The sequence below is a fragment of the Lissotriton helveticus genome, chromosome 3_1 (assembly GCF_964261635.1).
Source record: "Lissotriton helveticus chromosome 3_1, aLisHel1.1, whole genome shotgun sequence".
Taxonomy (NCBI): domain Eukaryota; kingdom Metazoa; phylum Chordata; class Amphibia; order Caudata; family Salamandridae; genus Lissotriton; species Lissotriton helveticus.
This window is the reverse complement of record NC_136061.1, coordinates 1,816,676,635-1,816,692,426: the sequence shown is the minus strand read 5'-3', so window position 1 is coordinate 1,816,692,426 and position 15,792 is coordinate 1,816,676,635. Positions and strand designations below refer to the sequence as shown.

The following is a 15,792-nucleotide window of genomic DNA, read 5'->3' as shown; positions in this document are numbered from 1 at the left end:
TGCCTGCCGCTTTGTACATGCAAATGAAGGGGGGTACCATAGGTACCCCCCCCCCCCTCTGCACCCCCACCTCGGCCTTCACCAGGGGGGCCCGCAGGGGCCCCCCAAAGCACCGCCACCACGGAAAGGCACCTATTTTCACGCTGATAGACACCGCCACCATATGAACCCTTTTCCGCCCCGGCCGCAAGGCGACCGGGGCGGAAAAGTGGCGGGCGGTGTTTGCCTCCGCTGCGGTCCCCCCCGCCATTGTAATGTGGCGGGGGGGGAAAGGGTGGCGGGCGTGCATTTCTGTCGGGCGGATCGCCACCGCCACCATGGCGGTGGCGATCCGCCCGACATGGTAATGACCCCCTTAGTACTGGCGAGTACCGGCCCATTTAAAGCACTGTCCTTACGAGTATTGGAGTCCTGCTAAAAGAGTCCCCAGGCTGCAGGAAGTGCCTATGTCATTTTCCAGGGCTGTGTGAGGGGAGGCCGGGCAGTGTGAATTGCCTGTATACAGATTACCCGTACACAGCTGTCACATGGCGCGCTGCGGTCTCATCGTCATGGATGGATGAGAGAGACGGGATCTGGCCATTGCGGGGGCGATCCCCCTCTTCACAGGACCTCTCCCCGCGCCTCGCACTCTCCTCTCGTGCCTTGCGTCTTGCTTGGTATTGATTTTCTGTAAGAGCTTCTTCCTTCAATCGATACACCGAGAGCACAGAGGCAGCCTGCTGTTACACTACCCTCAGTAAGAGATCTATCCTCGAGTAAGAAAAATAATGTCCCTGGGACACTTGGCAGCGTCTTCCACAATACTACTGCCACCACCGGGGTTAACATGATGGCTGTGCACCCCTTTGTGCAGCTACTCCTGTGACGACAGCAGGCATAGCGCCTAAAAATTAGTGCAATTCACTATAGTGGAAGGATGTTTCGTTAACCCTTTGTTGTGCACTCTGTTTCACAGGCACCAGTGCCAAACGAGTTCACTTTGCATAAATTGTACCTTAACTGCGGGGGAAGTGGTTCTTTTGCACTGGATGTGTGATAATGTCTGTACTTTTGCATGTATCTTAATCGTGCAATAATATGTCAGGAATATCACCTCAGGTCAGAGCCCTAGTAGGTCAGTAGAAACCTTTCAAAATAAAAGCTTGTAATGCCTGCACTTGGCCTATTGTCCCAGGACTTGAGGCCGTATTTAGGGTTGGCTGGCCAGTCAATCTGTCGGCCAAAGCAGCAGAGGGATATAATCCTCTACCCATGCAGAGGACTGACTGCCATATTTGGAGATCTCTGGTAGGCGGGTAGAGAGCTCTGTGCTTTTAGCGGAGACGTCGCCATAGCGGCTCCTTGGAAGGCGCTGCAGCTTTGCAGAGTGTCCGCCATTCTCATTAGAACGGTCAACAAAGTTGTCTTTCTTTTTCAGAAACAAACTCCAAAAGTTGCACTTTGTTTAAAAAAAACTGAAAATAAAGGTCCATCACACTCTGGGAGAACGTCCACTCTATGAGGACAGAGTGTGTGCAGTGCTTAGATCAACAGCCTGATGTCTGTGGGGCCATCAGGAGAAGGTTTCCACCGGTGGAGCCACTAGAGGGTCCGCCATCAAAAACACGATGGTTCGCCTGACTTTAAACACATGGGGGGCACAGCGCGTTTTCCGTGGAGGGCGCTCCTTCACGTTTGTGGTGGGGCACCCTGTCCCCAAACTCAAAGTAAGCAGGTGGTCCGTTGTGTCTTACCGTTGATAGGTGGAGTTCATCTGCTTCTCCCGTGCCTGGCCTTTGAAAGGCAGAGTACCTTCATTTACTTCATGTTGAGGATTGTACATCGACAACTATGAAAAGTATCTTGTTTTTTATAGGGAGCTTCATACTGCCCTTAAGCCAGTTTTTAAGCACTGTAAATAACATATACTACAACCCCTGGGAGAGGTAGCTTGTTTCTACTGTAAATGTAGCCGGGGTCTTAGCTTTCAACAGTGCAACATGTGCCATGGCATCAGGGATCAGGTTATGGCCACACTAAACCCCAACTGTGGTTGTCTTTTACTACCAGGTGGTAGAGAGGCCCATTTCCCCATGGGTGTATTTGGTCTGTTCTTGTAGAATCTGGACTTGAATGTTTAGCCTTCATCTGTTTCTTCAGCCGTTGACATTAAAATGTAGAGTTAGTCTGATTCTCTATTCTGTTTCTCGGCTATTTCATCTTGGATAAGAAGAACTGGGAATTTTTCATCTCTGGAAATTAACACGTGGAGTTAGTGAATTTTTCCTTTAGCTGAACTTAGACCAATCAAGTTGGTCCATGCCACCAGTGTTTGGCTTAAACCCTACACAGGTATAGTTAGCTTGTTTCTTACAGTGTTTGACCTTAACCCAGCACATTTGGTCTAATTATTCTTGGTCTGGCCTTAGACACATAGGGGCTGCTTATGATGTTGGACCCACTGACATCTGACCCTGCGGTCCGCCCTCTGCCTTACGGTGCGGCCAGTGGAGGCATTCGGCAGAGGGAATGTCCACAACACTTCCATCTGGCTCAAGGAGCCCGTTGATGTGTCGGACAAAAACCCTAATCCCCTAATGACTGTAACTCTGCCTTCGGGATTATGATGTCATTTTCCGACAACCTTTTCATGTCGGCCTTTCTGACATGGAAAGGCTGTCGGAAAATGACTTTGGGGACCCCTAGCAGGGCCCCCTTTCCTCCTGGCCCTCCACTGTAGGGCCTAGGGGACACCTATGGGGCTTCCCTGAACATCCCTGCACCATGTGGAGGGCCAGGAGGCTGCACCATGTGGAGGGCCTAAGCATCCCTGCCACATGGTGCAGGGATGTTTACAAACATCCATTCTGTTATGGCAGCTTGTGCTGCTGGCCTTTTCTGCCCACCGCACAAGCTACCATAGCAAAATGGATGTTTCCGACCACCATATGAGCGGTCACATCTTAATTATGAGGTCGGAACCGCCGACCTATGGTCTACCGGTTTCCTGACCGATACGGTGTCGGGCCAACACAAGTCAACCCGAATCAGGGCCATAGGGTTGATCTGTTTTCTCTGATGGGCCAGTAATTGGTTGGTTTTGTTAGTGTGTGTGTGTTTGTGTGTGTGTGCCCATCCCCATGATCAGCTAGCTGTAGTCACTAGAATTGGTGTTATTGCCATGACTGACTATGTAAGTAAAGCTGCACTGTTTCGCCTCTAAGTAGATAGTCTCCCATTTCTCACCTTAGATAATAGATTTGGACTGTACACTGGAAGTTAATTGTAGACTGTGTCTGTATCTGGTCTTGAATAGATTAAAAAAAAGTATATTTATCTCATATATATTCTTGCAAAAGTAGCATTGTTTGTTTTGCAGTTTCTGACTTTGAATAAGTACAGTTTTGTTATTCTTTCCTGTGTGTTTTTTCTGGGCGGTGTTGTCTGTTTATGCAGTTTGTGATTTCTCTTGAGAAGTGGTCGTCTGCTTTTTCTGAATGGCTGACTTTGAAAAAAATAACGATGTGTACATGCATACATGTACCACTGGTCTGCTGTTCTTCTGTGTGGTCATGGCTAGAGTTGTGCTGTGTTTTTTTACCTTGTCTGCATTTGGGGAGGTAGAGCTGTTTGTTTTATGTCCAGGTCTGTACTATAGTTGATCTATTTTCCCAAGTTTGACCTTGTACAAGTAAAAATCTTCTCTTCCTCTGTATTTAGCCTCATACAGCTAATGTTGATTTGTTTCGTTGGCATCTAGCCCTGATGCTACACTTGTAATTGGCTATGCAAATGTGTCTTATTTTTTCATGTCTGGCCTTTTCCTTAGTGCCTGCCTTTGACAAGTTGACTTGGTCTGTTTCTCTCATGTCTCACCTCACACAATTATAGTTGGTCTAGTTCCTATGTGTATTCCTTCGGATTTGTATGTATGGTCTGTATCACTCATGTCTGATCATCAACAGGTAGAGTTGGTGTGTTCCTTCTGAGTATTGGTAAAGTTGGGCATTTTCTCCTCTGTTTGGTCCTAGTCAGGTAAAGTGGGAATGCTTCTCCTGTGTCTTACCTGAAATAGGTAGAAAGTGTCTGCTCCTAATATATTCATTTGAATAGCTGATATTGATCAGGCCTGTAGTATCTGGTACAGTTGGACTGATTATTCATTTTCTAGCCTGGCTGAGATAGAAGTTGTATTCTAAATTTGTTTGACCATGGACAGGTAGAGTTGACCTGTTTCTCTTATTTATCACCTTGGATGGGTACCGTTCCTCTGTTGTTTTTTGGTTCAGGCCTTGAATATATAGGTTTGGACATTTCTCCTTGTGTATTTAACAAGTATAGTAGGTCTATTATTAATATCTGTCCTTGCATATGCAAGGTGGATATGTCCTAGAGCAGCAGTTCCTAACATTTTGCTTCTGTGGATCCCCCCACTGAATCATTACTACAATTTGGGGACTCCCGCTGAGTCATTATTAGAAGCTGGGGACTCCCGGCCTAAGCAATTTCTATAGTTTGAACCTCAAAACAATATTGAAAATACAAAAAAGTATACACCAAACAAATGCTCATAAATTGAAATATTTAGATGAATCCACAATCAAATATAGATAATGTTTTAATTTTTTTTAATTTTGCCCCTTTATTTGCATATGCTTTATTACTTTTAAGGACACGCCGGCATGAAAACCATGTCGGAAACCATAATTGTAATCGAAAGGGCGGAAATGTTCGCCCTTGAGATTACTGACCGCATTCCGACTGGCGGACGGTCTCTCCGAGCCCGTCGGACAGTCTCTCCGAGCCCGTCGGAAGCCAGTCGGAATGACCGGTCAGATTCCTTTCCGACCTCCTACATCAAAATCAGGCGGCCGGAAAGGAATCCGACCGGCCCATTACGACGAGGCCGTAAAAGGCTCCGACCAAGGGTCAGGACCTTTTACGGCCACATCATAATCAGCCCCATACTGTCTAAAACAATAGCATTACATATTGAGCAAGATGGCAATAGGGGTGTGTGAAAAAAGACATACAGCTACACTGTTAGTCGTAAATATAGAGGTTAGATCCAAAGGCAAAAGAGCAGGCATTTTACTTTCTAGTCTCTACAATCCATCTGCCATGTGGTACCAATCCAGCTTGAAGTGCTTGCTCGGAGTAGAGTTTGATGATGTCGCAGGCGGTGGTGGCCTTTAAAAGATTAAAATGAAAGTATGAGTATATAATATTATAACAGTATAAATATCAATGTTACATTTGACTACAATTAAAAAAACATTCCAAAACACACTGTCAAATATCGTGTTAGGATTTAACAAAGCAAATTATAGAAATCATCTGCAGTGTGTTAGTCAGATTGTTAGCATAGGGATATACCTCCATGCGTAAGTAGGTTACGATACAAAACCTGTCTTGTGTGTTGCCCTGCTGCACTTGTAATGACCTCTGCCCCAGCTGAAGGAACCAATCTACTTGAAAGAGTGAGTTGCTATATAAAAGCGTATAAAATAATACATAATTAGGAAGCTTATGATGGAACTTATAGGGCCGGTTTTAGAGGGTGTACAGTTGTAGGTTTGTTCTCAGTGAGAGAGAGAAAAAAGGTTTAGACTTTTACTTGGTACCTCATTAGTGTAGTCGGAAAGAGGCAGTCTTTATAGAAGGTGAGGTTGCATTGCCTCCTCTGGAGATGCAGGGTTGTACAGTGTGGTGGGGTGAGAGGGGAAGGCAGAGATGGGATCCAGTTGTCCCTCCAGTCCTCCAGGAAAAACTTCGGGCAGCTCAAACCTGGAGAACATCAATTCCACCTACCACCTCTCATTTTGCCACTTTTTAAAAATATCTTCATTGTACGTTCCTCTTTTCCCCAATGCATTAACAGAGCCTGCCACCTCCTGCCATAACTCTGCCTACTGTCTTCTACCGAGGGTGAATGGAGACAGGCTATGTCGTTTTTTGTAATATTTTACCACAAACTTGACTGCAAGGGTTGTGTAAAACTTTGCTTCCACTTCAGAACTATGGTCTGTTGCCCTCAGGCAGAATGTGGTGGTTGCAGGACCTGAAAGCTAAAGCGGGACAAAGCAGATGTTGTTGGAAGGTAATGGGTATCAGATGTGTATGATTTGTTTCAAGTGTATATAATACTCCTATTCCCTTCCATGTGGAGGTCTCTGACCTCAGTGCGAAGGTCTTTGCCTGAGTGCGGAGGTCCTGCAAAATGTACAAAATGTAAAATACAGTAGTAAAGACACATGAACTAACTCTACAGTCATAAATTATGTTTATTCTGGTTCCACCTTATAAACTGAGGGGGTGGAGACTTGTAAGTCTACACTTTGAAGTAAATTTACACTCGGAAATAGTGAAAAGCCTAAAGTAAGAAGTTTACTTAAAATTGAAAAAGTACATTTACAACATTTTCTCATGTGTTAGTTTACATTTGCAAATAGACTCCTTGTTCCTTTTCCGATTTCTGGCACTGCACAAGTAGAGTTGTTCTGTTTGTTGTTTTCTCTGGTCATAGATATGTAAAGTTGGTCTGTTGATCCCATGCTTGGCCTTGGTAGGTAGAGTAGATCTCTTCTCCTGTGTGCAGTCTTATGGAGATATAGTTAGTATGTGTTTCCGAAGTGTAGGAGAGAGATTGTTTCTCTAATTACCAGCAAAAACACAAAGACCTAGACTATGGAAGCACATGTGAAAATTCACCCTTCTTTAAAATATTTCGTTCGTTGCTATTCTTTAGCAAACATAACTCCCCTTGTTACATCATTAATTGGGGTAGCCAAAATATCTGGGGTTAGTGCTTAATTCAAAAAATTGCCTGATTCTCATACAGCAGTAAAATACAGTTGCGAGACCAATCATACCACACTTAATCTCGTGACAAAACAAATATAGTGATAAACCGAAAAAAAGTGGGTGAAAGCGAGATGGCACCTCACGGGCGCACCACCAAGCGGGGACCTGACTGGTACTCGTCAGGACTGCCCTGTTGTCATCATCGGTACCATCAAGCTTAGAACAGCAAATAGTGTCCAAATGCACAAAAGATTTGTGCAGAAAAAAGTGCAGTGAGCTTAGAAAAGAATAACCAGTACAGTGTCAATCAACACATTAAAACACTCATAACACAACACAGACACAATACTTTTATTCAATTTCTTGTGTTGTGTATGGAATAAATAAAAGGAAAAAAGTAGAGATGGTTATCACCTATTTAACCACTCATACTTTTACTTGCCGACATGTTTCATTGCCTGGTAACTTGTAGGCAATTTCATCAGGGCGTCATTTATATTAAAGCCACTGCAGGTGGACCCACATGTCTTCGCAACTGTAAGTACATAAAATCCGCACCATTGTGGTTAACATAAAGCATCTAGTCCGTGTCTTACTCTAACACACAGTTGACTCTCTGATAATTACCCTCAACAGGCCATAGGTGCTCCTACCAGCCAGACGGGACGAGGTTGTATTTTAAAAGACAAGACAAATCGCAAAAAGTCGATTGTTCACTTCTCCCTTTCCGAATGCTATGGAGGTGGGAGAGACAAAACACCATACTTAGTTCGCATTTGAGCAAATATGTATCTTTAAAACCATTGCTCACCTTTAACTACGTTATACACAGTGTGTTAATAAAAGCGGAGTGACAATATACACTGACCATCTGCATTACCTGCACCCAGTTACCAAGTCTACACCGAGTCACACGAGGTAAAAAATAAGCAAATATGTGCATCAATGCACATTGCTCAAGTTTACCTAGAACGCCCTACACGTTACAAACATCGTGTTAATTAAAAACGGATCCCCTGTGATCCCTGCACCAAGTTGCAGAGTGCATGAAGATCGATTTCTAGCGCGGACACTGCGTGTCTCAAAGCCATAACCTGAGCCTTCTACACATATGCGCTGAACATCGCCTCCTGCAACCCGCCGTTTAAGCCCCCCATTTCCTTACCGAGCAGTGAAGAAGCGGCTGCTGTATCTCAGCCCGTGCCATGTTATCATTCGCGTTCGGAAAGTACTTGTAATACTGCCCGTGGTCTCGCGGGAAACCGCGTCGGCCATTTTGGATTGGGCATGTTCATATTCAAAGGAACGAGAGGTGCTAGTCAAGATGGACCTCACGCGAGATTTCGGCGCGTGATCTCGATCTCGCTTTTTACAACCCATTTAAAACTTTATGCACCTTTCTGCAAACAATCACGTCTTGTATGCAGTTTACAAGTGGCCACATTGCACATTGTTTCAATATATTCAACTAGGAACCATCAACACTGATTAAATCCAAAGGACCTTGTAGACCAGCCAAAAGTGTTAAAATTAGATGGGAAAAAATTGCAGTTATTTTATCACCAACCTAATTTTTATTTTTGTGAATCAAAAGAACGTGCTTTCCTATCTTGGACAGAATACACATTAAGCCCATATTAAGAAAACATTAAGGGGGGCTCCAGTTTGTATATATAAGTGCACCCGGGACATGTCTTGCAGCAATAAGAGTGTAAAAGTACCCTCATACAGATGCCAAAGAGGAACTCAGTGTATCTTATTCCACTCCAATAAATCGTTCAGCCCCATCTTATCTGATTTCTCCTGGAAAATCCACTTAGCTTCCTTTCTGGCTAACAGGCGTTCCACTGTGTATGTGTCTCCTGTCACCTTCTTGAGAACTACCCACTTGAATGCATGTTTGTTCGTGTGGCAGTGTTGTACAAGTTTCGTTGTCAGCTTTCCAGATTTTATGGTGCTTAGATGTTCTTGAATGCGTGTTTTTATTTTCCGTGTCGTAAGGCCTATATACTGGAGGCCGCATTCGCAACTTAGTTTGTACACCACACTTGTGGTGTTGCAATTACTAAATTGCCTTAGCTCCCATTCTCTGTAATTACCAGCCTTTAAGAAGTAGAATGTGTTTTTTCCTGCTTTGCCTTGACTTGGACTGAGAGCCATGGAAAGGTCAGTTTCTTGCCTGTTACCTTAGTGTCCAGAATATAAACAGTATTGATGGGAATGCCTATATTTGCAGGTGGAAGATGCAGTCCTCGACATATATGATTCTGTGTATGAGAAGGTGCGACTGAACTCATCTGGATCCTCTAGGCAGGAGCTTATGGCCATTCATCAAAAGGTGAGTTTGGATGGATAGAGCCCAGGTTTTGATGTCTTCATTTGAAACCCCTTCTGTAAAGAATTCTCTCAGGACCTTGAGGCGTTCCTGATCAGAATAGCCTTTTATGGAGACCTAACATCAGAGGGCTGCACGATAACCACCCTCATTAATCATGCTAGCTTAGAGAAACTGTACTGTTTAAGAATACCAAAACAGTTACTCAGTCACACAGAAATAATAGTTAAACTGCTGGAGGATAGAAAGGGGTAAGTATAAAAAGAAGTGAATGTGTAATTTGAAAGACATTAAATGCATGCATCTCAGTACCAAGGGAAGCAGTCTTGGTGTTCCCACTGTATAGCTGCAGAAAAAAGAGAAAGTTGCAAATCAAAATAGCTTTTGATGGTACCAGCACCTGTGTTTACTTTCTGCAAGAGGATCCGTTAGAAATCCATGCTTACACATTTAGAATTCATTACATATTTTTAGGTCTGGCATTGGCCAAGACCTTCTGATTTGACTAAAATTGTATATGTAATATGTAATATATATGTAACCATTTTGAGGGTTGTTTAAGGTATGTGGGTGGTATGACGGTCCGACTGCCAAATTCATAGTAAGGTGGTCGGACCACCAGTGCGCAACACCACCACTGCGTCACTTAGTGTTTGGCGGTCCACATACCGCCAAACTCGGAATGAGCCCCTAAGTGGTAATAAGGGGTAGTTAAGGTCCAGGAAAGGGGTAGCATTAATGGATGATAAAGGGTTTATAGGCATAAGAAGAGTAATTTAAAATTACATTATATGAAATAAATTAATTTGTATAAAATATTACATTTGAAGTAAATTAAATATGTTAGTAGTGCAATTTTGAAAAATTAATTAAAACGAATAATTAAATTAACTTTATAAAACTGAAATATATAAAGCTAGAAATAATACTTACAAACCTCCCTGCAAAGTCAAGGCATCTCAGATGTAGAAAAACATGATGTAAAGGTAGTTTCTTGATGTAATGACTCCTTATGTGAAAAATGGCAAAGTAACGGCTGGCAGGTTTATTATGGGCAGTAATGTAGAGAGAGCAATTAGCAAACATGAGCCAAGAAGCTTTGAACACGCCTCTACATGATTGTCTCTCAAGCCCATAAACATTTTAGCTAGAATTTTTTTTTTTTTAAAACAACATTCTCTCATGCAGTGCCATGTTAAGGTGTCTCTGAAGTCGATGTTTGAAAGGGAAGAGTGCGGCTGGCTCTGCAATACAGCATACATTCTTCCTGACTGCCCTTCTCCCATGTGTCAGAGAATAACAAACACTGAAACTATCTGATTATGTAGCAGACCTATAGCATCTCAGTGGTATGTATTTGGCCAAAAGGTCAAGCTCTGTCCTAATACAATTGCTTGACTTATCCAGTATTAGGGTATCTTTCATAGATTCACATGCCTGAATCATTCCCCGTCGTCGGGATGGGAGTCCCCGGTACATAAATAAAGTAATGTCTCATAGACATATATACATAGTAATAGGCCAAGGGCCTCTCATTAGTAACATAGCCATGTCCTCTTGTAAAAAGGACCAAACTTCGGAGAAGAGACAATCAGCTATCACCACCCTCTGAAGCCTTCCTGGAAGGAGCTCTAGTCCCACAGATTTTCTACCGCACGTCGTCCTAAGGGAGTCTCCACTGAGCTCTGCTCAGCTTTCCTTGGTTTCTGGATTTCCAGTGCTTTTTTCTTCAAAATTCCTTCATCTGTGTGGAGTTCTCAGGTTCTTCATGGCAGATTCTCCTAAAAAGGGCCTTTTTAGGTCCTGCGCTTCCTGTGGTAAAAAGAGACTTCATGTGGATGATCAACACAAGGACTGTCTCTATTGCCTTTACCCAGATCATTCTTGAAAGGACTGTAAGGTATGTCGTACCTTTTCTTCAAAAACCCTCAAAGACAAGGAGGGACGCCTCTTAATTTGTCTGCAGAGGCTTAAAGATAAAGACCAAGCTGTGTCTTCTGAGGAGAGTGAATGTTCCTCCAAGTCTTCACATTTGTCTAAAAAAAGACCTAGAGTGGCCTCTCCAAGTCCTTCATCGCAGCCACCTCAAAAGAAGATGCACAAAAAGTCTTCAGAGGCACATTCTAAGGCTTTCCCGGCAAAAGTTTCTCCTCAGGAGACTATTCACACCTTCAAGAAGCCTGTTTCCACCTCGAGGTCGTCGTCGACGGTGGCTTAATCTATGAGGAAATCTCCATCTACATCTTTGACTGTCACCTCGTCGACGATGACAGTATCAACTTCTGTGGCATCTTCGACCTTATCCATGTCGACGTCGACCACTTCATCGTCGACGGCTGGTAGGTCTATCTCGTCGACGATAAAAATAAAGAAATCATCGTCGACGTCAAAGCCATCGTCGACTCTACGATCGCCGACGAGCGTGCCCACGCCTACGTCAACGTCAACGAAGACTATCCCGTGGACGCCTACCCCGTCGACGACGGCAGCACCGACGACGTTGACGCCAACACCATCGACGCCAACACCGTCGACGCCAGCACTGATGCCAACACCGTCGATGGGACCACTGCCGACGTTACCACCGGTGGTGCCCGTCGACGTTTCACCATCGACGACTACTCCGTCGACGGGCTCGTCGACGACAACTAAACCCAAACTACATAGTGCGTATGTCCACCTTAAGATTACAAAACACACTCAGGAGTCAGCGGCAACGGAACAGAAGATCGCGATCCGGGCGCAGCTCTCGCTCTGGCTCCGCAGTCCGGCGGGGGGATCCATCGTCAGAGCAGCAAACTGAAGTGAAGTGACGTTGAAGACTTTTGGTTTGATCTTGAAATATGGTACGGGTGGATGTCTAGGTGGGCTAGTTCCTTCGGGCTGGGAGCCTGGCCTTGCAGGACTGGGTGGGAGGGAGTGACGCCCTAGGGTATGGGTTACTGTTTGGGGATCCGTTGGAAGGGGTGGCCTCTGTTCCCCCGTTGGGGTCCTGGCTACACTCTGGCCACAACAGGTGCTTCCATGTTCGGGAGGTGCAGGGTAGGGGGGAGGGGGGGTTGTACGGTAGGGTGGGGTTTTGGGGTCTGTTTGGGCATATCTTGATGCTGCCTTTATGTCATATTACCTGTGTGCTGAGTCGTAGAAACACTACTAGGCTATTTAGAGTTTGTTCGCCACGTCTGATACTGAAGGGACAGGACGGGTAGCCCCTGGCTCTCTACGCATCCTTAGTTGGAATGTGCGTGGGGTGCTGGACAAGGTGAAACGGGGAGCAGTGCTTCAGGATGCCAAAAGGGCCGGATGTCCTTCTACTCCAGGAGACCCACATGCTAGGCACAAAGGCGCTATGTCTGCAACGCTATGGGTTCCACCAGGTATACCACTCCGGGTTCACCAGGGGGTCAAGAGGGGTAGCAATATTAATCCACTGCAGGGTCTCCTACACACATGATAGACTTTGGGCCGATACTTAGGGTCGATATGTGATTGTTCAGGGTAGAATAGGGGGAGACAGAGTAACCCTGGGTAGCATTTACGCTCCGCCGCCCTTGCAGTGGTCTCTTGTGGAGCGACTTATGGCTCTTTGGGGAGATATACCAGATGCCCTAGCTGTGGTTGGGGGGACTGGAACGATGTGATGGACCTGAGTTGCAATAGGTGGCGGGGTGGTGCGACTGACGGGGTGGGGGCCCTCCCACGAAACTGCGCGCCCTGGCTACAGGACTGGGCTGGACGGACACATGGAAACAGATGCACGGCCTGCGTAGTGAATACACATATTATTCGACAGTGCATGACTCATTTTCCAGACTAGATTATATCTTCGTGCCCAGGGGACTGACACACAGGATAGTGTCGGCTGTAATTATGCCGAGAGTCCTTTCTGATCACTCACCGATAGCCCTCACATTTCGTATAGGTCCCGGCAGACAGCCTTTCAGGTGGCGGATGTCGGGGTGGCATTTACTGAAGGATGATTACAGGGAGCATCTGTCTAAAGAAATAAACGAATACTTTGTCTTAAATGTAGGCTCCGTGGATTCCCCGGCCGCCCTCTAGGAGGCAATGAAGCCCACGATGTGGGGGGGTTGATATTTCTTGGTGCGCAGCGGCGCGTAGGGAGCGGCGACGTGATCTGGTGCAGCGGGAGGCGGCCATAGAGGCGCTGGAGCGGAGGGGTCGGGAGGTGGGCGGTGGACCGGCCAGACGACAGCTGGCGCTGGCCCAGCAGCAATATACCACGGTTTTGATGGAAGAGGCCAGGCAGGCTTGGCTGGCCACACGTAGCCGAGAGTACCAGTGGGGCGATAAATCAAGCAAGATGTTACACCGCTTATGCCAGGGCACGCTACATGCCCAGCCGTTGCCCCGGTTGGTGGATTCGGAGGGGTTGCCTGTCACTGAGCCCTCGGTCATTGCGGAGAGCTTCGCCGCATATTATGAGGAAATGTATGCGCCTAGGGAGTGTCTGGCGGAGGACGTAATTCAGCGGTTCATCGACGATCCAACCCCACGTTCAGTCACGGATGACGTAAGAGAACAACTGGACAGGCCGCTGACTGATGACGAGCTGGGCTCAGCTTTGGGGGAACTGCGCCCTGGTAAGGCCCCCGGTCCTAATGGTTTCCCATCTGAGTTTTTCAAGCGGTTTCATGTGCAGCTTGGGCCGCATTTTCGCCCGGTAATTGAGGAGGCGTGCGAGGAGGGACTGCTCCCCCCAGATTGGAAACATGCGGAGGTGGTGGTCCTTTTGAAACCAGGTAGATCCCCCGAAAACCATGCATCTTACCGCCCTATATCCTTACTTAATACTGAGGCCAAAGTTTTTGCCAAGGCCTTAGCCAACAGGCTCAAGCCCCATATTTCCGGCTTAGTCCATCCTGATCATGCGGGATTTATGCAGCGGAGGGCGACTCGCCACAATATAAGACGCGCACACGTGGCGATCTCGGCCTGGGAGAGACTCGGGGAGCAGGCGTCGTTGTACCTAGCAGATATGGACAGGGCTTTCGATTCCCTGAGCTGGATATACTTATTTGCCCTTTTGCGGCGCCTGAATTTTGGTCCGCGATTCATGTCTTACCTACGGCTATTATACACTGACCTTACAGCGTCGGTACTAGTTGGGGGAGCAATATCGCGCTCCTTCCCGGTCCGGAGGGGCACTCGGCAGGGTTGCCCCCTTTCCCCCTATCTCTTCGTGCTGGCCATGGAGCCCTTGGCGGCGTGGGTCCATATAGACGCCCAGCTCAGGGGTTTCAGGTGGGCACCGGGTCTCACCGACAAAATAGCACTGTATGCGGATGATGTCTTATTTTTTATTACTGATCTGGATCGTTCGGGGCCACGCTTGCTTCGTATCTTAGAGATCTTCGGTGAAACCTCCGGTCTGTACATGAACCCGGCCAAGTCGACGTTGTGGGTGCTGGGTGGACGGAAGCAGGTAGGTACATGGGCTTCCGGACTACAGCTGGCGACCGGAGGGGTGGAATACTTGGGGGTCTACCTGTCGGAAGAGGCGACTGCCTCCCGCGATCGCAACCTCACCTCAGTATGGGATCGCTCACGCGAGGATCTGAAGGTCTGGTCCCGCATGCCCCTAACGATCTATGGCAGATCAGCGATTTTCAAAATGGTGGTGCTTCCCCGGCTACTGTACCAGCTACAGAACCATCCCTTTCAGATTTCGCCCCATTGGTTCTGGCAGGTCAACTCTGCGCTGGGTGGGTTCTTGTGGGAGGGGGGGATTGCACGGGTGGCTTTGCGTACGTGTTTTCTATCTACTACACGGGAGGGCTTGCTACATCCGATATTCTTTCATATTATCAGGCGGCGCATTTGTTAGTACTCAACGAGTGGTGGTATGGGCACCGGGGCGACCCGGCCCACGCGGTAGAGCGACACCTGATGGGTACCGCGTCCGTCCACGCCCTGCTATATTCTGCACCGCTTCGGAGATGCCTCCCGTCCGCCACACGGGTGGTATTCTCTGCCTGGAGCCGGGCTTTGAGTAGGATGGGGTGGTGGAATGTGTTGACCTGGGAGACTCCTCTGTGGCGCAATGGTCAGTTTCCCAGTTTGAATGCCCTGCGGGGATTTGGAGGATGGGACGCGATAGGGATCTCCTCGTTGGGCGATGTCATGATGGGCTGTTCCCTGAAGTCCTTTCAGAATATACAAGATGAGTACGGGATGCCACGTTCCCAATTTTTTAAATACCTCCAGTTCAGGCACGCGCTGCTGCCGCACCTGACGGTCCCTCCCCAAATTCAGCCCGATAGAGGCCAAAGTGTTCATGGGTGAACTCCCAGACAAGAAAATTTCACGCATTTATCAGACGTTGGTACACCACTGCTCCACAGACCTACACAGACTTAGGGCAGCGTGGGGTCGGGACGTGGGGGACTTGGAGGAAGAGGATTGGGCCGAGGCCCTGGCTAGTCCGAGGGGAGTGGCCATATTCACGCGCTTGCGACTGATTCAATTCAAATACTTACACCGCACATATTTCGCCCGAGAGCGCCTCTGGAGGGCAGGCATGATCAGTTCTCCCGCTGTGGCGTAGAGGAGGGCACGCTTTTACATACCGTGTGGGGGTGTTCGGCTCCGCAAAGGTTATGGAGTGGGGTGTTCACTTGTCTCTCTGAGGTTTTGGCGTGGGAGCTCCC

General features: G+C 47.1%; 1 protein-coding gene across 1 annotated transcript in view; it reads left to right on the top strand.

Moving 5' to 3' along the window:
* Positions 1 to 15,792, top strand: part of TSPAN32 (tetraspanin 32) — a 526,327-nt gene that overhangs the window by 343,077 nt on the left and 167,458 nt on the right. Inside the window, exon 9 of the mRNA XM_078682734.1 lies at positions 9,023 to 9,124. Within this exon, the coding sequence (XP_078538860.1) occupies positions 9,023 to 9,124 (102 nt within the window). The remainder of the gene's footprint in view (positions 1 to 9,022; positions 9,125 to 15,792) is intronic.